The 27,288-nt window shown below is 46.7% G+C and overlaps 2 protein-coding genes across 2 annotated transcripts in view; both read right to left on the bottom strand.

Annotated features, from left to right (window-relative positions):
• TRIM54 (tripartite motif containing 54) overlaps positions 1-11,229 on the bottom strand; it is a 21,404-nt gene extending 10,175 nt beyond the window's left edge. Inside the window, 1 exon segment of the mRNA XM_010840630.1 lies at positions 10,704-11,229. Within this exon segment, the coding sequence (XP_010838932.1) occupies positions 10,704-10,871 (168 nt within the window). The 5' untranslated portion in view covers positions 10,872-11,229.
• A 924-nt stretch (positions 11,230-12,153) lies between these two features.
• DNAJC5G (DnaJ (Hsp40) homolog, subfamily C, member 5 gamma) overlaps positions 12,154-27,288 on the bottom strand; it is a 17,050-nt gene continuing 1,915 nt past the window's right edge. The window contains exons 2-8 of the mRNA XM_010840628.1: positions 25,706-25,820; positions 18,659-18,729; positions 15,168-15,283; positions 14,457-14,670; positions 14,116-14,260; positions 13,352-13,422; positions 12,154-13,150 (exon numbers count right to left, since the gene is read on the bottom strand). Of these exons, the coding sequence (XP_010838930.1) occupies positions 13,370-13,422; positions 14,116-14,260; positions 14,457-14,670; positions 15,168-15,283; positions 18,659-18,706 (576 nt within the window). The 5' untranslated portion in view covers positions 18,707-18,729; positions 25,706-25,820 and the 3' untranslated portion in view covers positions 12,154-13,150; positions 13,352-13,369. The remainder of the gene's footprint in view (positions 13,151-13,351; positions 13,423-14,115; positions 14,261-14,456; positions 14,671-15,167; positions 15,284-18,658; positions 18,730-25,705; positions 25,821-27,288) is intronic.

Below are 27,288 nucleotides of genomic sequence, written 5' to 3'. Positions count from 1 at the left end.
CCAATTTTGAACCAGTCCATTGTTCCATGTCCAGTTCTAACTGTTGCTTCTTGACCTGCATACAGATTTCTCAGGAGGCAGGTAAGGTGGTCTTATATTCCCATCTCTTTAAGAATTTTCCATAGTTTGTTGTGATCCACACAGTCAAGGGCTTTAGTGTAGACAATGAAGCAGAAGTAGATGTTTTTTTGTAATTCCCTTGCTTTTACTGTGTCCAATGGATGTTGGCAATTTGATCTCTGGTTCCTCTGCCTTTACTAAATCCAGCTTGTACATCTGGAAGTTCTCAGTTCATGTACTGTTGAAGCCTAGCTTGAAGGATTTTGAGCACTACCTTGCTAGTAATAGAACTGTGCGCTTCTTGGAACGTTCTTTGGCATCACCTTTCTTTGGGACTGGAATTAAAACTGACCTTTTTTAGTCCTGTGGCCACTGCTAACTTTCCAAACTTGCTGGCATATTGAGTACAGCACTTTCACAGCATCATATTTTAGGATTTTCGATTGCTTAGCTGGAACTCTGTCACTTCTACTAGTTTTGTTCATAGTAATGCTTCCTAAGACCCACCTGACTTCACACTCCAGGATGTCTGGCTCTAGGTGAGTGACCAAACCATTGTGGTTATCCGGGGCATTAAGACCTTTTTTGTATAGTTCTTCTGTGTATTCTTGCCGTCTCTTCGTAATCTCTTCTGCTTCTTCTAGGTCCTTGCTGTTTCTGTCTTTTATTGTGCCCATCTTTGCATGAAATGTTCCCTTGGTATCTCCAATTTTCTTGAAGAGATCTCTAGTCTTTCCCATTCTACTGTTTCCCTCTATTTCTTTGCATTGTTCACTTAAGAAGAAAGCATAGTCTCCCTGATTAAAGAAGAACCAGTTACAAAAGGACAAATACTGTATGACCCTTCTTATATGAGGTACCTAGAACGGTCAAACTCACAGAGATAGAAGGGTGGTTGTCAGGGGTTGGGTTGGGAGAAGGGAAATGAGGAGTTATTATTTAATAGGTACGGAGTTTTCATTTGGGGGATGATGAGAGTTCTGGGATGGATAGTGGTGATGGCTGAACAACAACGTGAATATTCTTAATGCCACTGAACTGCACATTTAAGAATGGTTAAGACAGTAAATATTTTACTTTACCACAGTGCTACAACAGAGAAGAAAAAGTAATCAAGACTTGTTGGGTTATCTTGGTCAAGGGTCCTACTTCAGATTCCCCACAGTGAGGACTCACCCCAGAGATTGACCTGAGGTGGGCTGGCGAGGCATGGTGCCTCATCACCACTTCCACACCTGCCAGAGAAATTTCCTTGGTGGCTCATCCCACTGGCTAATCCTGGCTAAACTATTCTCCCAGGACCAGGGGCTCTGAGAAGCAATTAATGCTTAAGCGGTCAACCTCAGTCTCCTGTTTGAAGAGCACCTTTCTTGGAAGCTGGAGAGCACGCAGGGCAGGCAAGGGGGAGGGTTACTCCTCTCTGGCCACAGGCTGGTGCTGCTCCCTGGAGTAGATGCCACAGCTGAGCCCAGATTTGCCACTCATCCCTGGGTCCCAGAGTCCTCCCCTCTTCCACAGCTCAACTCCTCCTGCCATATTCTACCTCCCGTTGACTTTCCACCTAACCTCGAGGGCACCTCTTCCTTTTTGTAATGGCTTCAGCAATGTTTCCCCTACCCAACTCCACATCCAACTTCCTTTGCTAGAGTAGACCCTGAAGCGTATATGTGTGTGTGTATATATATATATATAGACACATACGTGTGTATATGTGTCCTTGGGTACTAGAGCTAAACTTGACTACTAATAAACAGTAAAGTTTTTCTTTTGGATTTTTGGAGGCTTCTGGCTCATGGCATGACATGTTGCTAGCTTATGTAGCTCAGACTCCCTCACTGTGCTACCCAAGTGTGCATTGTTTCCCAAAATGTGGTGCACATACTGAGGACAGGTATGAAGATTTCAGGAGGCACAGGGATGGACATATGAATTCCTTAGGTGTTTGTTATTTAGTCGCTAAGTCGTGTCTGACTCTTTTGTGACCCCATGGACTGTAGCCCAACAGACTCCTCTGTCCATGGGATTTTTCAGGCAAGAATTCTGGAATGGGTTGGCATTTCCTTCTCCAGAGGATCTTCCCAACCCAGGGATTGAACCTGCAATGGCAGGCAGATTCTTTACCACTGAGACACCAGGGAAGCCCTCTTACGTGTTTACCTTAATCTATATTAGAAAAAAATAACCAGCCTATAAAACTGGTGCTTTTTTGTGGATTTTGTCATTTAGAATTATAAATATTTCATCTTTGAAGGTGAGTTCTTTTTTACAGAGTTATTTATTTGACTGTACCAGATCTTGTTTGGGGCATGCAGGTTCTTGGTACCTGCAAGATATAGTTCCCTGACCAAGGAATCCCTGCATTGGGAGCTCTGGGTCTGAATCACCACAGAAGTCCCCAAAGTGAGTTCTTTTAAGTAGAAATACTTAAGCATAGTACAAATGGCATATACAGTTTTGGCAAAAATCAGGAAGATGACAGAGAATGAAGTTTGAGACATTTGCTCTAACCCTTTCCTAACTCCCTCCCCTAATCAAAACTTGTATGTCTTCTGTCCTAAACAGTTTGCAAATGCGAAGCGGCTACCTTGAGAAAGTCATCTGTACTAGACATGCAGATAAAATTGTTCCCCACTCTTGGTAGCATCTCTGTATTTTAATTGAGAGCATTTAATGCAAGATGATATAGGGAAAGTAGCAGTGATCTGAAGATGTGGTTTGGGATTTGCCATTTATGACCTTGGGAAAACAATTTCTCTTATGGCTCACATTTCCTCAGATCTAAAAAGAGGATTTGTACTTAGCAGTAGCTCCATTCAAAGGCTGATGTTCTCTGAGCAATGAGCCTTAATGGATATGTATATGGTAAGAACACTGACCAGTGTGGGGGAAGGGAGTTGTTAGTTTTTATAGCAACCTTCTCCTCTCACATCTTGCAGGTCACCATGTCCCTGTTTTGAATCCACTATCTCTCATTTGTGCCTCCCTCTAGCTGTCCCTCGAATGCTCTCTTCCTGTTTGATATTAAAAGTTCTTGAAATCCCATCTTCTCTGAAATAGCCCTAGTGTGTTTAGATGGATTTATACATTCTATAATTTTATATTATTTATGAGGCTTAAAATTTACATAATACAGGAGCTCCCTGGTGGTCCAGTGGCTAAGACTCCAAGATCCTAATGCAGGGGACCTGGGTTCCATCCCTGGTCAGGGTACTAGATCCCACATGCTGCAACTAAGCCCCAGCGCAGCCACAAAAAAAAATTCACAACACACCTGTATTATTTTTTTAACCAGAATAAACAGTAAAATTGTTTTTTCAGATAGTTAACATGCTGGTTATTTAATGCTGATGCTTAGTTGCTTTGGTTGTGTCTGACTCCACAGACTGCAGCCTGCCAGGCTCCTCTGTCCATGGGGATTCTCCAGGCAAGAATACTGGAGTGGGTTGTCATGCCCTCCTCCAGGGGATCTTCCCGACCCAGGGATCGAACCCAGGTCTCCCGAACTGCCTGAAGATTCTTTACCACCTGAGCCACCAGGGAAGCCCGGTTATTTAATAGTAAAGACTAAATGAGTTACAATGGTATTACAATGCAACTATCTTTAACATGTTCTTAACATGGGGAGAGACTCATGAAAAAAGCAGGATCTAAGTCTATATAGACAGTAGGATCCAGATTTTGAAATGGGTGATGGGAGTTATAGGATTTTAAAATTTCTTATTTGTATTCATCTACATTTCCCAAATTTCTTTGTATAAACCATGAATTACTTTATAAAATGCATAAAATAAAAACTAAATATTTTTTGCAATAATTTCCACTGAGTGATAGAATTGTGGGTGATTCCTTCCTTCTTTTTTAAAAAAATATAATTTTGAAATTTTGTACAAGGACCTCGTGTTTGGGGAAATAAATGTTTACTTTTTAAAAATACAATGCACAATCCTGCCGTGAATGAACAGGGGGTATTAGAGTGCCAGAAGCATTAACAGGAGAAAAGATACTTAGCAGACCTATGTTAGTTTACTCCCTAGGTCATACACTGCTGCTGCTGCTAAGTCTGACCCCATAGACGACAGCCCACCAGGCTCCCCCGTCCCTGGGATTCTTCAGGCAAGAACACTGGAGTGGGTTGCCATTTCCTGCCCTATCTCCCGGGGAATTCAGGCTCCATCACTCCATTACCTCCCTAAGGGGTTCTTATGTTCAGCCTCATCCCTGGGGGCCATTTCCCCATTAACTACCCTTCAGCCCAAGGAAGGGTAAGGGGAGAAGGGTTGTCAGTTATGTTAAGGGGGTTGTTCTTGTTGTTTTAAACAAACTGGAGAAGCATAAATAAATAAAAGGGTTTATCTAAAAAAAAAAAAAAAAAGAACTGTGTGTCTATCTGGCCGGATGGAGGCGTGGGAGATCTTACTTCCCTGACCAAGGGCGCCCCCTGCAGAGGAAGCGCAGAGTCTTCACCACTGGACCACCTTAGTTTAAGGAAAACCCTTAGTTTAAGGAAAGTGTTTAAGAAAATACCACTTGAAGACAGGGTAGACAGGAAGCAGGAGATGGTTATCAGAAAGAGTTTTAGGAAACCAAATATACTAGAGGAGTTCAAATTACAGATAGAGGAGTCATGGGACAGAGGGAAGTTGAAAGGTAGATTTTACCATGAAGGGCTTTAAAAAAAAAAAAATTGTAAAACCTTAGAGGGTTTTTAATCCAAGGGTAAAGAGCTGAACTCAATTTTGTAGGCCAAGTTTCTAAACTGCAAGAGAAAATCAGAGTGAATATTAATCAGAAGTGATTTGGATAAACGGGAGAGAAGACTGGCCATTGCTTCTGATGTAAAGGCCCAGGCTTCCCTGGTGGTCCAGTGGTGAAGACTCTGCGCTTCCACTGCAGGGGGCGCCCTTGGTCAGGGAAGGAAGGTCTCCCACGCCTCCATCCGGCTAGACACACAGATCAGAAGCAAGTCACAAGCAAGTCACCGTCTTGCCCTCAGACAGAAACAGAAAACCCTGCAAAGACCAGGGATGCCAGAGGTGGAATCTGGCCAATTGTGTGGATGTGAGTGGGCTGCCAGCGAGAGGAGGGAGAAAAAAAAATTCAGACCTTTCGAGGCTGGTGCTTGGGAAGACATTGGTGCCTGTGATGCTGCAGAACTTAAACCTGGGGGACACTGCTCCCCAGATGAGTAGAATTCAAGGGTTCTGTGAACCTTGATGGGAAAAATGACATCTTTATTTTCACTAACATCTAGAAATTGAGCACTTTCCTTTATTATGAAGGTAGGAAGTGGGGTGTGGAATTGGGTGGGGGAAACATTGCCAAAGCCATGAGCTGTCTCTCTTTTAAGCTATATTTCTTTGGTAATGGTCTGCAGCCTCCAATGGAAACATTCCATCTACAAAGATGCTCTGTGAATGCAGTTCCTCTATTGAATCTACACTTCTCTCAGAATCTTTTCCCTCTTTCCTGGCTACCCAGAGTGATGCTGATTTGGGATACTTGCCCAGGACGTAAGGAGGGTTGTTGGCAGCTATCTCCCCTAAACTGTTGGCCTGGCCAATGATGAATAGTGGACCGTGCAGGTCCTCTGAGACAGAACCTCAGAATATACTAGAGAAACTGTGGGAAAACAGGGGCAGAAGACCACACATTTGAAGCAAGTTGAAGACCTTTAGAAGAATCCAGGAGGCAGCAAAAGCTGAGTTGTGGGTGGGGGAGGGGTTTTGAGGGGAGAGCTTGCTCTGCCCAACAGAACCTAGCAGTGAGCATGACACAGGGATTTGTGAAAAGAGGCTGGCTCAGAGGAGGACTGGTAAGCAGGAGAGTGAGCCATGGGACTTCCCTACTCGGTCCAGCAGTTAAGACGCCATGCTGCCAATACAGGGGGCGTGGGTTTAATCCCTGGTTGGGGAACTTAGATCCCACATGCCAGTGGTGCAGCCAGGACAAACAAGAAACAAAACAAAAAGAAGAGTGAACCAAGATAGGACACTAGTAACTAGTAACTGAATGCAAAGTCCTGAAAGAATGGAAATATATGATGATGTTTCTTCCATTTGTGAAATCAGATTGTTAGAATTACAAGGATGTTAAACAGCAATTTAAAGCCCCTCTTTATCCATGTGTGTGTAAACAGGCTTGAAGAAGTGAAACAACCTGCTTTACAGTCATGGCCAATTAAGGAAGAAACCGGTAGGACTAGAGCCCAGGAGTGCTAAGTCTCGGTCTATGATTGTGTTTCCCAGTAAATCCAGTTTCTTTCCTCAAATAAGATCCTAAGCCGGCTACAAGATTAACATACTTCATAAAATTTCAATCAACCAATTTCCCATAAAAGAGACCTGCCCAAGTCTGGGCCGGGGAGGGACATCTCAGTGCCCTCAGTGACAGGTGGAAGTGGCTGAAGAGGAAGGCTGTGTAGGGTTTTCACCAGCTGGCCTGTACTTGATGGCAGCAGCCCTAACAATTAGACTGTAAAGAACTGGAATTTGGGGGACTTCCCGGGTGGTCCAGTGGTTAAGAATCCACCTTGCGATGCAGGGGTCAAGGGTTTGATCCCTGGTCAGGGAACTAAGATCCCACACGCCATGGAGCAATTAAGCCCTGCAAACCACAACCACTGAGCCTGCGCACCACTAATGGGGAGTCTGTGCACCACAATGAAAGATCTCACATGCTTCAACTAAGATCCAAAGCAACCTAAATACTAAAAAAAAAAAGAAAGAAAGAAAAAAGGAACTTGAATTTGGGATGAAATAAAAGAGGTCATTTCTTTCCCAGTTTGCCCTTTATGACAGGAGGAGGCCCCTTTCTTGCTATTCCCATCTCTGTAACTCTCTCCCTACATGGACACCCTCCAGAAAAGCTGTTTCTGAACAACCTTCTCATAAGGCCTTCTAGTTGTCTGTTAAATTACAACAGGTTGCAGCTCATAAACAAGTGCCCACAGTGAAGTGGGGGCAGGTATAAAAATAAACCACAGGCTGTTTTAAAGCAGTTTAGGAAGGAATAGAGTTTACAAATTCAGAAACACATGGGAAGATGTTTATGTCAAATTCCCACACCGACAGCTTTCCCCTAGCCAAAATGCTTGGTTGCTGAGTGGGTGCAAGTGTGGGGAAAGAGAAAGAGAGAAATTAAAGGGGGTTAATGTGGTGTTTTGGTGTTTTATTCTGTTTAAATTCAGAGAGAGAGGGAGAGAGAAAGAGAACTGTATCACAGCTCTAAAGAAAATGAGTTAAATTGTGATGGCAACTATGTAAAAATATGTATAGAGACAAGCATAATATGCAAACATGAAAACAATTGCATTGGAGAAGGTGAGATTATGGATGATTTCCTCCCAAACCTTTAATACTCGTCAACATTTTCAATGAAAAAAAATTTTTTTTTTGGTCCCACCATGGGATCTTAATTCCCCAGCCAGGGATTGAACCCAGGCCCTCAACAGTGAAAGAGTGGAGTCCTAACCACTGGACTGGCAAGTAATTACCTCAAAAATTTTGTTTCCTCTTTTGTTAACCTGATGCTCAGTTCAGTTGCTCAGTTGCATCCGACTCTTTGTGACCCCATTGACTGCAGCATGCCAGGCCTCCCTATACAGCACCAACTCCCAGAGTTTATTCAAACTCATGTCCATTGAGTCAGTGATGCCATCCAACCATCTCATCCTCTGTCATCCCCTTCTCCTCTCACCTTCAATCTTTCCCAGCAGCGGGGTCTCTTCAAATGAGTCAGTTCTTATAACCTGATGTTTTAAGATCACAATCCCTCCAAATACTAAATTTTTTTTTAGTATTTTAAAAATTATTTGGTTGTGATGGGTCTTAGTTGTGGCATGTGGGATCTTGTTCCCTGACCAGGGATCAAATGCAGGCCCCTTGCATTGGGAGTGCCGAGTCTTAGCCACTGGACCATCAGGGAAGTTCCTCCTTCCAAATTCCTTTTTGTTGTCCATCACAGTAGTTTTTTTAGGACAGCAAAACACTGAGCATCATCTAAATGTTTCAGAGCATGGGTGAAATAGACTGTGGCTCAGTCATGACAAGGGACCACTATATAGCTATTAAAAAGGAAGGTGCGTGTTGGAATGTGTGGCTATGGAACGACAGCCAAGAGAGTAAACCAAGGCAGGTATAGGATAAATTTAAATGCGTGCATACACATACACACACACATACAAACGTGTACCTAACTATGGAAAATTCCTGCAAGGGTACCCAAGAAAGTTGGTAATGGCTACTTCCATCTGGAAAAGGGAATTAGAGAGGGCCCAAGGTGAAGATTCACTTTTCATAATATAAATTCTTATAGTGTTGGAAAAAAATATGTGTGTGGGTGTGTAATATACTGGTATCACTTTTCTAAGTCCTATTAACTTTCTAGGCAATGTTCTAAGTGTGTTCTTCCTAAGTAGTTTCAAGATATAGAAGTCCTATTTTCGTCCCCATACTTAGAAAACAGACAATCTGATTATGCCTAGAGTTGTCAAAATGTGGAGGCAATGTGTGAAAAAACTAAATATGCTCATCTTTCAGAGGGAGGTCTGCTGAGATGTATATACATAAGTGCAGCCAAAGAACTGGGTCAGCCTCCCACCAGGCCATCCCAAATAAAGCAGCAAGGAAATGAACTGCTTCACTCCTCTCCTTGGAGGGCCAGGGGTGCCCTGTACTTCAAAAGACACACATTAGTCCAGATCCACAGAACCATCCCGAAGCCCCGGGAACCATGTTATCTCCCAAATATTCTGCACAGGGTTCGACCCAAACAATTTCCAAGTCTCTCTGGGCTCAGATCAGTATTCCAGACCTTCAGGGAACCAAAACAGTGTGTCTGGATACAGAAAACTGACTTGAACATCTTCTGGTTGTGGTTTAGTTAATAAGTCGTGTCTGACTCTTGCAACCCTATGGACTGTAGCCTGCCAGGCTCCTCTGTCCATGGGATTTTCCAGGCAAGAATACTGGAGTGGGTTGCCATTTCCGTCTCCAGGGGATCTTCCAGACCCAGGGAAGAACATCTTCTAGCCTCCATATATAGGACTCCTCCCTGCATCCCTCTGCCCAGTGATACTGTGTGCCATGCACTTTAATATTCTGACCACTTTTTTTTTTTTTTAGAGAACATGTTACCTTCACTTTCAAAAGTTTTCTTTGCTTTCACATATTTCAGGCTCTAATGAAAGAATGTTTAACTACAAATTCATGAGAAGGGATGGCAAAACCTTTCTGTCATTCCCCTCTGGGCATCTCAGCCTGAAGGATGTTCAGAGTTAATCAGACCAAGGGAAAACCCAAGATGGTGGGTTGCACATGACTGAATGCCTGGGATGATCAGACCCTAGAGAGGGAAAACCACTGGCTCTGAGGTTGTCTGGAGCCAAATAATGACAGGTTTGAACACTGACAGGAATGGGAGATGGCAAAAGGCCTCGATGGGAAGATGGCAGGAGAGACCATGGGGCTCAGCGAAGACAGCAGACAACAAACAGTGGGCTGTGGGTGCAGCTGTAGAATGACCTGAATTAGCCAGCCCACTATTTTCCCCCAAACATACTGCCCCTAAAGAACTTAAAAGGGAAGCATTCTCTTGGTTAAGTTAAATATCACTGTGTTCAACACGTTTCCCCATAATTTCTGACAGAGATGAAGACTGCATGTTCATGATGTTCCTTATCGCTGCCATGCCTACTAAGTCAGCCAGCTCTGGTCTATTCTGAGCTTTTACTTCATTGGTAAGGACACGTGTGTGTGTGTGTGTGTGTGTGTGTGTGTGTGCACGCGCCTTTATCCCTCACTCTCCCTGATCTTTGTTACATTTTAGAGATTACTAGAACCTACACCAGGGCATGGGGCAAGAAAGCAAGCCCACTTATATAAAACATTCTGATACGTGCTGCTTTTAGTTCTGAAACCAGGAGCTAAAATGAGATCTGTGAATTTGATTAGCTATGCTTTGCTCTGTGACCACACACAAGCCAAAATTGGTTCCATTTGGAGGAAGTAAAATGTATTCTCTGCCTTCTCCCTGCTTAAGTGACCTCGATCCCTTTTAACCAGCAGGTCTCTTGACTCACCAATCTGGGGAAGGACACAAGTGTCACCTCTAGTGGGGGTGAATTCCCAGTGTTCTGTCCACTAACTTTGCCTGCCCCCGTCCCAAGATGGATGCGCTCAGTCTTTTGCTTTAAATACAAATAATGTCACTGTCATCATGGACCTTTCTCACAGTCCACTTTTTAATGTTTCATTATCTCATTGCTATTTTCTCCAGATTTTCCATATTGTTCTTGAAATCTCAACTCCAAGCTGGAATGCAGAGTCACAGCACAGACTGTCACACAGCCTGGTTAGAGGATCACTTCCCTGTCCAGTTTCCATGTGGGTCTCCTTTTCTCTGTAGAGACCAGCATCCCAGGGCTGTCCATGCACAGGCTGTATGCTCATCAGCCTGCAGAGCGGCTGCTGACTCATGCTTACTTTGGGATCTGCTAGGACCCCTGGCTCTCCTTCTGCCCTTCAGCCAGGACAGCCACCACCAGCCTCCTTGGGGCGCCTTCCTCCCATCACCTTCTGGGCGCTTGGCACTGACCTGACAAGCCTCTCACCAGCCCGCCCTGCCCCGGCCCTGCCCCGGCCCACCTGGAAGACATCATTGGCGCACTTGCGGCACAGGTTGTGCTGGCAGGGTAGGATCACCACCGGTTTGGAGAACATCTCCAGGCAGATGGGGCAAATGAGCTGCTTCTCCAGGTTGTCCATGCTGTGTGCATCCCCTAGCAGCGGCTTGAAACCCACCGTGAAGTTCATCCCCTCAGCGACTGTGCCTACCCTGGCCTCGGCCCTGGTCTCGGCCTTCTCTCACTGCCTCTGGACCCTTCCTCGTGTACTTTCGGCAGTCTTCCGACTCTTTGTGTTCCCTTCTGTTGCTCACTCCTGAAACAGCTCTACGTCTCCTGTCCCTTCCTCAAAACAATTTGCCTTGTCCTTAGATAGCTGTTTTCAGACACTTCTCTGCCTCGCCTTAGTTTCTGCTCTGTACCCTGGCCAGGCACACGTAGCTTTTTCTCGTCCTCTCTCCCTGAATGGCTCTGTCCCTGGAAACTTCTCCTTCTGTTTCCCAAACCCCTCTTGTCCACTCTGTGGGCAGCGCTGTTTGTCTCTCACTCCCCAGAGAGGAGATTAGTTTTTAACGTGGGGGTGGGGAACAAGGGGCATGTGTGTGTGACATTCCAACTCCCGATTTAGCTCCTGTAAGGCGAGCCACAGCTGTCACCGAGTGAGTGACCCTGACTCATTCGGGAATGGGTGACTCCCCAGAGCAAGAGTGGGGTGAACTTCACTGCTGTGGTGGAAGCCGAGGTGGGCAACAGAGGTGCTCTCACTCAGAAGCTCCTGTGAGCCCCCGACCCCCATGCTTGGGCCTGGGTGCCTCTTCCAGGTAGCGGCACAGAATCTCAACTGGCCTGTGTGACAGGCACCATACATGGCCTGGGTGAAAGGAGACATCCTGCTGGACCTATAGATAGAGACAATGAAATTTGTTGCCTCCAAGGCTTAGTCAGTGATTCTGACCATCTTCCTCTGAATCCTATGATTCAAAACAAGGGCACCAGAGAGAGAGGCTCTTTTTTGTACTTGCCCAGATCTTTCTTATATCCCCCTGCCCTAGGAAAAGAAGCCCAGGAGGCTGGAGCTGGCAGGTGCGCCAGGGCCTGAAACGACCTCATGAGCATATCCCTGAGAAAACACAGGATTCTGGTCCCTAAACACATCACTGGAGCCACGCCAAGGACATATCTTGATTTGTTAGGAAATCTAGAGAAGTGGAGTTGGGCAGAAAGGACCTGGATGCCAGGGACCTATTTTGGGCACCGAGGAAATTGGTCTCCAGGAGAAATTTAGAGCACCGACAAAGTCATCATCACAAGGCTCTGGGAAGCCTCTGCCCCAGCTCCACACATGTCCTGATCTCTGGCTCCCTGAGGCAGGCTAGTCTCAGATATGCCCACCTGTCCTCTACCTTTTTCTCCTTCTTCTTCTCTGTCCCAGGCATGATTTGTCTTTTGGGAGCCCAACATATGCACTGGGTTTGGATTTTAAAAAGCTCTTTTATTGACTGATATTCCTTAGCCCTTCTCCCAGTCAGGAGAGAGAAGTTTGAGGAGTTCCTAGGTTCTGACCCTGCGAAGATGGGGAATGGTGTGATGAGGATACCAGACAGACAGTGCGATGAAGCACACATGGGAAAAGGGCCTGGACACATTCAGTCTTCACCCTATCACATTTTCATGCCCCTACTTTAAGCGCAAAACATATAGTGATCAGCTTGTACAACATGAGACCAGAAGGATGGAAGCCGGCAGGCACTGCTGTGCTGTTCGGTCAACCCACAGGCCCCATGCTCATGGATGCTGTGCTAGCAGCTGCAGTCCAGGGAGAACTGAAAGGCGGGACAATGGCCTCTAAGCCTCAAACGCACTTATGCTCTTCCTGAGTTGTCTCATGGTGGTACGGGATGAGGCTGGCAATGCCAAGGGCACAGGCACCAGAAGAAGATGAGACCAGCTCCCAGAAAGATGAACTCGCTGGGGAATGAGGCTGAACGAAGAGTTCTTGGCACACAGAGTTGCAACAAAGGTGGGTCACCTGACACAGCAGCTCCAGGACAGGATCCATCCTGCTTGGTGTTCAGGATCCAGAAGGAAGTCTCATAAGTGGCTGACACTACCGCTGACACTGGCTCAAGTTCCAAGGAAGGCACAGGAAAAACAATGTTCAGGAAGACTGTCACCCCTGCCTAAGACCTCACAAGGGTTGGGTAGGCGGGCTGCTCTCTAACAGGTTAAAATTGGGACTAGAGCTAATAAGAAGAACAGCTGGGTGACCCTGTACGGCCAGGGTCAGTGACAGCATCAAGGACAAAGATGGGGTCCTCACTGGGATGGAGGCCATCAGTGCTTGTGAAGACGGGAGTCTTACACGCAGAAGGGGCAAATCAGGGTCAATGTCAGGACAGGGCTACTTGCTCCTCTCTTCCCCGAGTCCAGTGGCCTGGGCAGCAGAAGTCACCCTCACTGGCTCAGCATCTAAGGGCAGAAGAAGATGGCATCTTATTAACTAGAACGAATGATCATGCAGAATTTAAAGCAAACCCCCTACAGGGAAGGATACAATACCTGTAGTCCACACTATAAAGACATAACTTTCCATTAAAGACTCAGCTGAATTGTTTTTAGTGTGTATTTTTTCCTTACCCTTTAGTTATTGCCGCATTTCAGTTTTCATACCTCACTCTTCATCTTTTACTAATTATCATCACTAGAACCATCTTCCCCTCTTCTAAAATGTTCTCTGTGTCCTATGATGGATTGAAAAACACATATGTAGACATCTGGTAACAATTTTTTGGTCTGTTGTGTAGTTGCTAAGTTATGTCTGACTCTTTTGCGACCCCATGGACTGTAGCCCACCAGGTTCCTCTGCCCTTGAGATTTCCCAGGCAAGAATACTGTAGTGGGTTGCCATTTCCTTCTCCAGGGGATCTTCCTGACCCAGGGATCAACCTGAGTCTCCTGCCTTAGCAGGCAGATTCTTTACCACTGAGCCACCTGGGAAGCCCATTTTTTAGTCCACTGGTGAGAAAAGGGTTACCTTGCAGTTATGTATTCCTGTCACTAGATGGCACTGGTGTGAATTTCAGTCAACCCACACCTCAGTGGATCATCTCAGACACTACCTTTCTTGAGTAAATGCAAAGAACTGCATTCTCTAACTTGTCTTCAACTACTGCCTTTTCTAGGCACAGTCTCCCACCCCATTCCCTACCTTAATGCTCACTCCATCCATTAAGCTTAACAGTCATGGAAAGCGAACATTACATTTAAACTGTCAGTTTTGGGCATAAGCCCCTCAGAAACCAAGCGTACCCTCTTCTCTTTGTTCACTTGGCCCCAATACTGACTTGAGAGTTGGGGGTTCACAGTTGAGAGTTCAGGGTTTCACCCACAACCCTAATTCAGCTCTCACCCCAGTCCCTACCTGTGGTTCTCACCTGACCTGGGAGGCTGATGCTGGACATTTGACGCATTTTTTTTGTTAGCCATTTCCTCAGGTGGTGGCTTAAGTGCTCCACAGCAAAAGCAGCAGCAGCAGCAACAACAGCAACAGGTGAGTAGAGCACACAGGAGGACAAGTGTCTACAAGGTGGGAAAGAATGGCTTCAATCCAGCAGTTACTGTGTATTTCCATTCAAGCTCCACCCAGCCTCAATTCTTCCAGCACCCAGTATGAGACAATAGAAGCATTTGTTCTAGGAGAGGAGAATCAGCCATCCTAAGAGTGGAGGGTTGCCCCTCCTTCCTTATTTTTAAGGGACCAGAAAGAACTGTGTACCTTGAACCAACAACTATTCATTGTAAAATAGTATGTGACGCCTTCTTCGCCAAAGTGATCGTATATATATATCCCCAATGAGCCATGCCGGTCATAAATTTTCCGCTTCTTAGGGTCACTCAGTACGGCGTGGGCTGTGTTGATCTCCTTGAAGATTTCTGCTGCTTGAGCGTCCCCTGGATTCTTGTCTGGATGATACTTCAAGGCCAGTCTCCTAGCCAGGCAATACCCAAAAGAAGGGTGGGCAGAGGATGGGAGTGGTAGGGGTGAGAGGGTTATGATGAATGACAGGGATAAGTCTCTAGAGGGTGAAGAAAGAATGCATGAGAGGATGGAGGCAAGAAGCCCACATCTGCATTCCTCCACACGGAAGAGGATGATGGCCCCATCTGGCCGCAAAGTGGAGGTCTGGGTATTTAAAAATTGGGTCAGGGGACTTTCCTGGTGATCCAGTGGTTAAGAATCTGCTTTCCAATGCAGAGGACGTGGGTTTGATCCCTGGTCAGGGAACTTAGATCCCACTTAGGCAACTAAGCCAGTGCCTTCTAGAGCCTGCATGCCACAATGAAAGATCCTACATACCACAACAGAGACCTGATGCAGCCAAATAAATACTAAAAAAAAAAAAAAAAAAGGGTGAGAAAGCAAGGTACGAGGAGAAGGGTTTAAAGGGAAGAATTGCGAGATTTAATAAGGGGCTGAGGTCTGAACCTGTAGGCCTTCTTGACATCTTCAGGTGAGGCACCCTTCTTAAGCTCCAGCACTGCATAGAGGGTTGACCCAGACTTGGACAACTGGCGGGCGGCCTCGTCCACATGAGCCATGATCTGGGTGGGAGGAAGGGAAGTGTTTGTGAGAACTTCCCGGGTGGGGGCCACAGAGAAGTGAACTTCCAGTGACAGGAAACTCATCACCTTCAGGGGCGAGGCAGGAAAGGGGCTACCATGGGACAAATACCAGACAATGGTGAGTGGCACCTGTGACTAGCAGGAGAGCACAGGTGACAAGACATTTGAATTCAAGTTTTACAGAGGAAACGTCTTCTCCTCAGCTTCCCCAGCGCCCACCAGATACACAGAGCTCAGACACCCCACATTCTACAGAGGCAAAGAGGAGGTCTAAACCCTGCAAAAAGATCCATTTTGTCCAGAGCTACAAGGACTGTACAGAAGGAGCCCTGAGCCTGTCCAAGTCCTTGTTGGGTCTGAAAGCCCAACAGGATCCCAGTCTCAGAACAGGCTGGGTGGGGAATCCTGGCGGTCCACAATCTCCAAGGGAAGAACAAGTCAGACCAAACTGTGAGCTGCCTAAGAGAAGCCAGGCGTCTAGAAACCAGGCCGGAAGGCAGTGCCTGCACCTAGGCCAGACACTTTCTCCCTCCTAGCCTGCCCTCTCAAACCATCTCACCTCAGGGAGAACAGGGAGATGACTCAAGGATGACGGAAGAAGTGAAAACCGGAGCTGTTGGGGCTGACCAGAGAGGGAGCAGGGAGCCGCACCCCAGGGAGTGGGAGACAGCCTGGGAGGCCGTGGTCTGGGAGAACCAAGGCAACAGCTCAGAAGGGAGTGCTCTGGTTCCTCAGGTCCCCTCTGGCTCTGTGTGGACCCCTCATCCGGCCTGGCATCTACCTCATAGTCGCTCTATTCAGCCGGGAGGCCTCACGCGATCTCCATGAAGGTGTGAAACTTAACACGGCAGCGGTCCAGTGGCCAACCGAGCCTGCGCACTGCGTCAACACTACAGGTCACTTTTTGGCGCTGCCGGTAGGTCTTGGTTGGGGCCGGGGTGGGACTTATTTTGCTCGCAGGAAGCCTGAGCGTAGGGATCTGCCTGTGCCCGTGGCCAAAGGCTGTGGGGTGTCAGTTTCTGCCCCAGCCGCGGGTGCAGCCTCCAGGGGCGTCCCTTCTCCCGTGGGAGGGGGAATCATTCATCCTGATCGGGGACCTGACCCATCGACTCAATTAAGGAAAGATAACAGGGCTTGCAGACCGTGGCTGTATGCGTTGTATGGTTGCTTCCAACCTTTCTCAAGATGTGTATTACCTTCCTAGTCTTCTTTCATAGAATTTAGAGGTCGCCACTTGGTCTTTTTTCTTTTCCTGTCCACGGGAAACTCCTACACATGCTTTAAGATCTACATCAAATGTCAGTATTCCTAAGAAACTTTCCTTCATTCCCTCAATTGTTCCCACCTTCCTCTATAAAAGCATTTATCCTATCGTATTGTAATTTATCTTGCATCTTCCTTTAAAATGATGTCTTGAACATTTCCAAAAGTCCTGCCTGTTCTTCAGAAACCCTTTAAATACTATTACATAAGGAAGATGTACCATAATATAATTACATAATCCAGATGGGATAATTGTTTCTAATCATATTAATAGTGTAATGACCTTATGAAAATTATCTTTAATCTTTAAGAAAATCTTTTTTTTTCTTTAGTTTAGATTTCTGGAAGTGGAATTATTGGGTCAAAGCGAATTTGTTTTGAGGCTTTTGATCCGTATCACTAACTTTCTTTCTAGAAAGTTACCAAAAGTACCAATTTACCTCAACTAAGTTACATGCCACTTGCAGGGCATGAGGGCACCTATGGGTGGTTGGCCTCACTTCCTGTAATCTCCGCCAGGCTTGCATGAAGCTTACTACTTCATGATGTTGGTTTTCATAACTAAGGAACACCAGTGGTACCTGTAATGTGTAACTGAAAGAACTTTATTGTTTCAGTACTATCTCTGTCACCTGTCTTTTGGCTTTTATTATCTCTTCCCTTTATTACTGTTACTTATGCACATTTACCTCCTCTTCTACAGATATTAATCCAGTGGTCATTGTGCTGGTTGCACATGGATTCAGTTGCACACCAAAGATGTGAGTCATCTGAGCAAACTAAGAGCCCATGTTCAACATGCACAAGGAACACTGGATTAATCTATTTCTGTAGATCTGTGATCAGTGTAGGCGTGGGGATGAAAACCTTTGGAATCACGCACCAGTCATAGGTTCTGGGTTAGATGAGTTTAGAGGTTATTCACCCAAAGTAAAGGAGCTAAAATTGACATTTTTTTTTTTTACTATAGTATATTGCTTCAATATATTGTTCTATTTTATTACTGTTGTAATTTTTTTTAATTAAAAAATTTTAACACTAAAAACATTTTGTATTGGGGTATAGCTGACTAACAATGTTGTGGTAGTTTCAGGAGAACAACAGAGGGACTCAGCCATACATGTACATGTATCCATTCTCTCCCAAGTCCCCCTCCCATCCAGGCTGGCACATAACATTGATAAAGTTGGCAATTTTTTGATGGTTTGTTCTCTAACTAACCTCCAGCTTTTTGTCACCATCATGGGATGACAGACTAGTGGAACAGCCCAAGTCGTTTCTTCACCAGCACTTGGGAAGAGAGCAGAAGGCACTGGAAGTTCACTGTACTTACTCGAACTCCTGTCAGTCTATAGGCCCAGTGTGGTCTGGCCCCTGCCTCTCCCTCCAGCTCCATGAGTACCACTGTCTTGCTTGCCCAGGTCTCTGCCGCACCACTTTTCTGTCAGTTCTTTGAAGACACTGTGTTCCTTCCCCCTCCTCTGCGTGGAGAACTCCTCCCCAGGCTACATGCATGGCTGAGTTTAGAAGGCTGAGAGTCCTTCTAAATTGAGTTCCACTTCTCTCTCCCCATATCAAAACACCCTCACCATCATTTGTGAATATATATTTATTTGTATGTTGATTTCAGGTCTGCCTTCGCCAGTAGACAGTGAACTCCACGAGGGCAGGGCCTTGTCCGTTTGTTCACCATTGTGTCCCCAACACCTGGAACCATGCCTGCTCATAGTAAGTGAATTAATGATTTGCTGAATGAGCAATAGCAGAGGGAGCCCTCTGCTGGTCCAATGGAGGTCCAGAGTTTGGGCCATAGCAAGAAATCCCTGGGACAGAAACGTTTAGCTGGAGAATTGGACAGGACTCAGAGTCAGCCTTTCCTCACACAGCCTGAGACAAGAAGACAGACACACGAGGGGTAAAGAGACTGAAGCGTTAGGAGAGAGTAATGGCAATTCTGGGCTCCTTGTTTCTCATTTGTCTTAGTTTTCCTCCAGTTCTTAACGTAGTTTCTGGAATATTGTAGATGCTCAGTAAATGTTGGTTAAATTGAATGAACAAACACACTTGTGTACCTTTTCAAAGCACTTTTACCTTATTGTCTCCTTTGATCCTCATAGCCCTGGGAGGTGGTGTGATCATATCCCTGCTTTATAGAAGTGAGCCTGAGAAAGAGGACAAATTATGTTCGGAGAAGGGTTAGTAAACATCTTTCACATCTTGTCAGAGGCTCCAGAATGTTATTACTTCTTATCACTGCCCTCTGACATTCTAATTAATTCTAATCATAGTTTGTGGCTCTTGAAATAGCCATTATCTTTAAGCCCTCTGCTCTCAAGGAGAAGATATGGCAGCCAGCAGGCTGCAGAGATGGGAACAGAGCAGTCAGACTGGCCTGGCACTCTGTGGCCTGGGGCCCTCCCCTAGAAACAGAGCCCTTCCGACTCTCTTTTCTATGCACGGGGTCTCTTCTAACACCCAGCACAGAACTAGGAAGAACACTCAAGCCAGGAGTCTGAAGCCCCAGGTCTTCGTTTTGGCTCTGGCTCTAAAAGGCTGTGTGATCTTGGACAAGTCACTTAATCTCTGAGTCTCTTCCCACTTCTGTGAAGTCCTGGGCTGTTTCACAGGGTTGAGATCAAGACTAAGTTAAATTTAAGTTAAATTTGGTTGTAAAAAGTAATGGAAACAATTTAAATAACCGCTAAAGGATGATGATGGACTCAAATTTTTTCTGAAATCATTTGCCCTCCCACCATATCTTGAGTCAATGATCTTAGAAATTTACTACCTCATAGAGCCATGTGGTCTTTCCTGGAGAAAACCAAGAAGCATCCCTTATTTACCCACAAACAACTGAAGTTTTAGTCATATAGCTGGAATATACACATTCAGACAGCACACATTGGCATATTTATACCCAAAATATCACGCTCTCAAACATATGTGGTGGGAGAGAGAGATTGTAATTTGTCATACCCAATTCCCAGGTTCTAGAATTGTACAGATTTTGAGCTGGAAGGGACCTCAGAGACTTAACTCTTAACCAATGCCTAGATTTTTTAATAAAAGTGTGGCCCAGAGAGGATTAACCTGTACAAGGTCAATCTGTGAGTTCTAGACCTGTCTTCTGACTCCAAGTTCAGTTCATATACCACGTTGGCTCCTTATACACACCAGCTCCCTCCCTACTTTAAAATCTAGGTGTAGAAACGGACCAAAGTTGTAGTTGATATTCACTTGCTTTCATGATGATGTTAAAGCAGGTGATGTCCTGCTTTCGCTCCCCCCAGTTGAAGGCACATGTACTACATGTAGCTGAAAACACCTTTGGCCCAGTTTGTTTGCTGGTCCTCCCCAGGGCCATCGCCCATCCTCCCAACATCTCATGGTGGGAGGTGGAGGGCTTCCAACTGGAGAAGCTGCTTTATACCCCTGTCCTCTCTGCCCTGCAGCCTCAGGCTCTGCAGACATAAGGGCCGGCTAACAGGGCACATGGACAAAGGAGCCTGGTGGGCTACAGTCCACGGGGTCGCAAAGAGTTGGATGACTGAGAGACTAACACTTTCACTTTCACACTAACAGGGCACACCTGCCTTACCTGTAAAATGGAGATAATAGTCTGCCTCTTTGGGTTGTTAGGAAGATTAAACATTTAATTTGAACAATGCTTGGCACGTGGTAAGTGCTATGTCATCGTTGTCATCATCATCACTGCGGTACTTTCTCTCCTGTCTCCTCCCAATTTTGTAAAGAGAGAAGTTGCTTTTCATTCTGTCTCTGGGAATAAGGGGTAAATCAAGATCCTCCCTCTAAGAAGATTTGGAAATTGCCATTGGGATCCTTCCATTCCCTTTCTACATCCTTTCTCAGCCTCTCAGAACTCTATTTTCTCATTCCTCTACCCATTGCCCTCTGGCTATCCAAAATATCCCCCACAGTGCCACAGTGTTCCCCAAGCAGTCAAAACTCCAAAATTACCCCTCTCATTTTCTCTCCTTTAAATGTTTCTAATAAAAACGATCACCTCCCTAAAATGATCTCATCCCTAAGGGTTAGGTGGGAAGCAATTTGATTAAAACCCTGTAATTCAGCTTACAGTGAGAGCAACTATTAGAACCTCATCCCCTTAATTCTTATTAACACAAAAGGAATAACTGGCAGAGTTTCAGGCAGTGTGACTGAATGAAGTGAAAAATATCAGGCTATGTTTTGGGAGGTGACTTTGGGCCTTAAATCACTTCTTTCTGTTCAACTCTACCAATTTCATGTCTTTTCAACTCTGGGGCTCTGCGTTGTTCTGAGTCTCCTCCTCCATCTCCAATAAGTTTCCTGTCCTCTTTGCTGGCTCCTCTCCCTTCCTTCATCTCCTGATTGTGGGTATTCTGTATGGTTCGGTCCTTAAGCTCCTGCTTCTGCACTTTCCTCTCTACTTCAGAGATGCAGTCTGTGGGTGTGGCTTCAGCTGGCACTGCTCCGTTTTAGCTCACCTTAGAGCCATCCACACACAAGTCTTCCATTGCCTCAAAACCACACTCTGCAATCTGAGCTCATGACCTTGTCCCCACACTGGTTGTTCCTCTTGCTTTCTCCATTTGCAGTAATGTTACGACTCTTTCCAACAATGCTGCTCAAAACCCAAACATCAGTGGGCTGTGGACCATTATTTCCCCCAGATTCGGGCCAAAAATTCTTACTCGTTTATTTTTTTTGTTTGTTTTAAAATTTTTATTTATTTATTTTTGGCTGTGCTGGGTCTTCATCCCTGTGTGGGCCTTTCTCTAGTTACAGTAAGCAGGGCTACTCTCTAGTTGCAGTGTGAGGGCTTCTCGTTGCAGAGGCTTCTCTTGCTGTAGAGCCCCGGCTCTGGGGCCCTTGAGCTTCAGTAGCTGTGGTATAGGGGCTCAGGAGTTGTGGCTTCCAGGCTCTAGAGCACAGGCTCAGTAGCTGTGGCCCACAGGCTTAGTTGCTCCGCAGCATGTTGAATCTTCCCAAACTACGAATCAAACCCGTGTCTCCTGCATTGGCAGGTGGATTCTTTATCATTGAGCCATCCGGGGAGCCCAGTTCTTAATCATTTCTTTTTTCAAAATTGCTCTAGTTTTTTTCTTCTTCTCAGCTTCCACAATGCTGAAGCACCTCAGTTAGAGGGTTTCCATGTCACACTAACTGCTGTCCTAGCCTCCTAACTGCTCTTGCTACTGCCAGTCTCATGGTGTATACTGCTACCAGATCTTTGTAAAGCAGTGCCTCCATCATTACTATTCCTTTGCTCGTAGCCTACAGGGTGCAAAACAACCCTTTAAATATGACAATGGGAACTTCCCTGGTGGTCCAATGACTAGGACCCTGAGCTCCCAATGCAGAGGCTTGATCAGGGAACTAGATCCTACCTGCCACAACTAAAAGATCCTGCATGCCCCAATGAAGATTCTTTGTACTGCAACTAAGACCTAGTGCAGCCAAATAAATAAATACAGAAGTCTATAAATTATGGCAATGAACACTTCGATTTGCTACCAAGTTGCCCATCCAAATGCATTGCGTACTATTGCCCTAAACCTTCTGTAACCATCAGTCTTTTTTCCCTCCCTGTTCTTTCTATCCTCTATACCATTGCCCTCACACCAGTTCCTCTCATGAACTGTCCTTTTAATTAGTCAGTTCACTTACTCAACAAATACCTATTTAGCATTGCTCTATGCCTAGTACCTTAGATACAATGATAATCAGTTCTCATAGATTATGGCTTATTATGGAAGACAGACATTCATTAATATCTTCAACAAATATTTATTAGGTGCTATCAGGTGCCAGATACTCTTCTAGGTACCGGGGATATAGCAGCATATAAAACGGACAAAAATTTCTGACATCATGTAGCTTAAATTCTGGTGAGAGGAGATAGACAGTAAACAAGTAAAATATTCAGTATGTTGGGTGGTAATCATCACTATAGAGAAACATAAAGCAGGGGATGGAGATGGAAAATTTTTGAGGGAAGAATACAATTTTTAAAAAGAAAAACAGAGAAGGCCTGTAAAAGTGATATTCAAGTTAGGACCTGAAGCAGGTCCTCCGGTGAGTTGTGAAGACATCTGGCAGAGTGTACCTGGTGTGCTGTAGGACCCACATGCACAAAGGCCAGGGTGGCTGGGGATTGAGATGGGAGTAGTATGAAATGAGATCAGAGGAGTTGGACTGCATAGGGCTTTGTGGGCCAGTGGAAGCCCTTTGGCTGATACTGAGTGAGATGGAGAGTGAGGAAACAGGTCTAGTTGCCTAGCCTGGATTGAGGCTAGATGACAGGGCAACAAAAGCAGAAAAAGGAAGACAACTAGAAGGCTACTGCAATAATCAAGAAGGCAGACAAAGGTGGTTTGGACAAGGATGGGAACAGGATTTGCTGACAGATTGGATGTGGAGTATAAATAGAGAAGTCAAGGATGATTCTAAGGTTTCTGGTCTGTGCAAGTGAAAGGATGGAGTTCCCATGTTCTGCCCCAGGAGGACTGCTAGAAGGGAATGTTTGGGATGGGTTGATGATCAGGAGCTTGGTTTTAGATGAATCTTGAGACGCTTTTAGACATTAAAGAGGAGAAGTCAAATTGATCTGGGTATATGAGATCAGAGTTCAAGTGAGAGAGAGATCTGGGAATCGTCATGTAAGATGCCACTTATTTTTTAAAGTTTTTTCTTAATAGAAAGTTTCAAACACATATAAAAACAGAGTAGTCCAATGATCCTCCATGTACCTATACCCCAGCTTCAACAATCATTTCTTGCTGTTTCCAGGTAGTCTTTAGAACCTGTAGACTGGATGATATCTCCATGGGACTGAGTGTAGAAAGGTAAGAGAAGAGGGTGACCAAGTCCTGGACTATTCCAGCATTAAAAGGTTGGGAAGATGAGGAGGAACCAGCAAAGACTGAAAATAAGCAGTCAATGACATAAGGGGAAAACTAGATTATGGCATCCTGAAAGCCAAGTGAAGAAATAAATAATCCCTGAACAATAATTTAATTATGGTATGATAAGTGCTAAGGAAGAAAAAGAAGTGTGCAATGAGAATGTATAACCTGCACTAGCCTGGTTTGGGGGAATCAGGGAAGGCTTCTTTGAGGAGGTGACGTTTAAGCTGCAGCCTTCCTTCTTCCTCTATGTCTCCAACTAAATCCTGCTTCCTCCATCCTGCTTCCATTCTGACAATCAGGTCTTCCTTTCTGGGATGGCTTTACGGGGGATTGTGTATCAAGCTGGGGACACAGTGGTGAGAAAGACAACACCTGTCTTCAGGCAGCTCCTGCTCTAGTGAAGAGACAGAAAAACAAATGATTTTGTTATCGTGTGGTGAGTGGTCCCAGCACCTAAGCACTGTGGGACCTTGAGATCACCAGGGAAGAGCAGGTAACCCACCTGGGACAGGGGATGGCGGGATCAGGAAAGGCTTTCTGGGGGTAACACTTCTGTATGTACCCTTCAGCCTGACATGGCCCTTTCACACATTAACCCTTGTCCACAGGCTTGGACTCCAAATCTTGCCCAAGATCTCTGGCTCAGCCTACATGCTGACCTCAGCACTGGGCCTTGCTCCCCTTTTCTCCCAATGTGAACTGGTCCGGCCCCCTGAAGCCCCCTTTTGAGCTGCTCTGTCACTGTGTGCTCTGGAAGCTGGCACTGACCTGTTCTTTTGAGAACCTCCAGGGCTCCCTGCCTCATCTCCTTTGGGACTAAGAATAGCCTAAGGACACACCTTAGGGAAAATTAGTATCTGAGGAAGAAGAGCATCAAGAGTGGGTACATCAGTAACCCAAAACTGCAGAAGAGAAATCAAGTCAAAGCTAGGAGGAGAGAAAACACGTCCATCTTTTTCACCAGGAATCCCCAGGTGGGAGAGCAAGGTGCATGGCAGGAAATTACTGTTCAGTGAAGGTTGAATGAAGTGTTCCATACAGGGCACCAGCCCTAAGCTGTCCTAACTCCTGCACAGTCTTCCCATCTCCTGTCCAGGTGCAGAATGTCTTCCTCAGACCTGGCATTCAAGAGGACACTTTGCAAAGATTTTCACAGGGCCACTTGATAGTTTCTTGAGAAACAGGTGCAAGCTGTCTTTTTCAAAGCCAAGCTTATCTTGCATAAATTTCCAAGCAAAAGAAACTGTTGGTATTCTCCCAACCCGTTGCACTCAGCTTCCCCAGGCAGCATGTTCTAAGGCCAGGGAGCTGAGGGGAAGGGCAGCTCAATGATCCATCTGCTCCGACGCCCCTTTCCCTTCCAGCCTTCTCGCTCCCTGCCGGGTGGCCGGTGAGCACATGCCAGCGTCTGCGCCCCCTCCCGGGCACCCGGGGCTGCTGTCCCTGAGCCTAGCAGGGGCTGCCCAGGAAAGGAAATCCCGGAGGAAGCCATTGTTGTTATCACATTCCCCTGTTGTCGTCATTGGCTGAGGCGTGCCTAGCGGCCCCTGTCCCGCACAGGCTCCCGCGGTGTCTGCCCATTTTCCAGCTCGCTGGAGCCGGCCGCTCCGGGCGAGGCTACCGCATCCGAGCCCTGGAGGGAGCGGTGGCCCCCGCGTCTCTGCTCCAAGGCTCTCAGAGTTGGCCAAGTCCCAGGCCCGGTGCGGAGCTTCAAAAACAAACAAACAAACAACAACAACAACAAAACCCCGACGGTGCCAGGCGAGACTTGCCCGGGGACCTGAGCTAGGACATGATCTGCACCCTGATTATGACACAGACGAACAAGGTGACCTTGGCAGGTGGCTTCCCCTCTCGCCGATTCAGTTTGCCTCCCCATAACTCACAGAGGAAGCTGAGGCCCCATGCTTCTCGGAGAGATTGAGGGAAGAGAGCCACCCCACCCTCGCTCCCTTGCCGCGCGTGGACTGTGGGCTGGGTCTCGCGCGGAGAGCTGGGGAGAGGCGAGCGCGTGGAGGAGAGGCTGGCGCGGGCCCCGCGCAGGGCGTGGGTGGAGGGGCGGGGCCCAGGGCGCGCGCAGACCCTTTAGTGCTTCCGTTCCTCACCGCTCCCTAGAGCGGTACAATCCCTCAGCGCTCGCCGCCCGCAAACCTTGGCACGAGCTGCACTCTCCCCCGCCAGAACAGCCAGCCCGCCGCCCAGTTTGCCTAATCCGTTCAAGCCTCACCTCCTCCGCGAAGCTCTCCCGGGTTAACCCCATCACTTCCAACCACTCAGTCTGGCATGTACTCCAGTTTTTTTTGTTGTTGTTGTTTTAGGAAGCGCACACGCAGTCTCATTGTCTGGAAAAACAATATTGGGATTAGATGTCTATCATCAGAACCCTAAATTCATTCTGACAGGTGTTCACAAGTCCGGTGTATTCCGAAGGGTGCGTCTGATGGGTTTCTTGCCTGGGCTAACTAACCACTCCCACCCTCCACCTTCCGCATCCATGCTCACTCTTTCCCCACTCCGACGAACTCTCCTCTTCAGAGAATGTCACAGCTTGGAGTGCACAATCCAGCACCATCCCCTTTTCATTCCACACTGGCGGCAGGTGTGAGGGGCAGGAACAGTGTGCATTTGAAGTTTTAACTCCCAGCTCAGCCACCGACTTCGCTGTAAGCCACTCCTTACCCTGGCCTTTAGTTTAAATGAGGCAAAATGAGGTAATGCTTGGGAAGGTGCTATAGCTTTGAAAGTAAGGAATACACCTGCTGGCAAGCTGAGCGCTGCCTCCATGAACTTGGGGCTTGTGACCACTGAGAGGTGGCGCGCTCTTCCCTCCGGCTACCCCAGCCTCTAAGGGACAGAACTGCGGCCAGTCTCTGTCCAGTCGCCAGTGCGGCGCCCTGACCCGAGAGGGAGGGAGGATGGGGTTCCAGTCCCGGTCCTTTATTCATTGGTCGCATGACTTTGGACACCTCTTCCTCTGGGGCTCAGTTTACTCATCTGAAAAAATAGGGATAATAATTGATTGAAGGAGAGTTGGAAACTTTTTGTCACCCCATGTCTCTGTATAAAAATAATCATGAGTGGTACAGCGTTTGGCAGCCGACTTTGCTTGTGAATTCCGACCTCACATGCTTCACAGAGGGGTTTCTGGCCAGAGTCCCTGGAGTTCTCCCTGATTTGTCATACTGCTCACCCCACGTCCTTTTTCTGGTTCTCTCCTCCACACCTGTTTCTGCCTCAGTGTGTGGGGAGCTGGGGCCACGAGGTGACGGGTAGTGGAGAGGGGTTGAGATGCCCTGGGGTGGACCTGCACAAGTCGGTGTTCCTTGGGAGAAGATTGGTTGGGAGGTCCCCAAACTTGAAAGTGAAAGTCGCTCAGTCGTGTCTGACTCTTTGTGACCCCATGGACTGTAGCCTACCTGACTGCTCTGTCCATGGGATTCTCCAGGCAAGAATACTGGAGTGAGTAGCTGTACCCTCCTCCAGGGGAATCTTCCCAACCAAGGGGTCGAACCCAGGTCTCCCGCATTACAGGCAGATTCTCTAGTATCTGAGCCATCAGGGAAGCCCCCCAAGCTTGAGGAGCTCCGCTTAGGGCTGGTGGACGGGGCCACGGGCGGGACTAGTCAGCCTAGAGGCGGGGCTATGGAGATTAGCATTCTCTAGAACAGGGTCGGGGCTTAGAGAGCTCCCACCTCCTCACCTGGCTCTGGCGCCGGGAATAGAGCCACGTCTATGGGGACAGGGCCCCGGAGGCGGGGCTTAGGCGTGGAGGGGAGAGGCTGGGGAGCCTAGAGGCGGGGCTTGGGGAGC

This window comes from Bison bison, unplaced genomic scaffold, assembly GCF_000754665.1.
Source record: "Bison bison bison isolate TAMUID 2011002044 unplaced genomic scaffold, Bison_UMD1.0 scf7180017864145, whole genome shotgun sequence".
NCBI classification, from domain to species: domain Eukaryota; kingdom Metazoa; phylum Chordata; class Mammalia; order Artiodactyla; family Bovidae; genus Bison; species Bison bison.
Note: the sequence above shows the minus strand (reverse complement) of the source record. Positions and strands in the feature narration are given on the sequence as shown.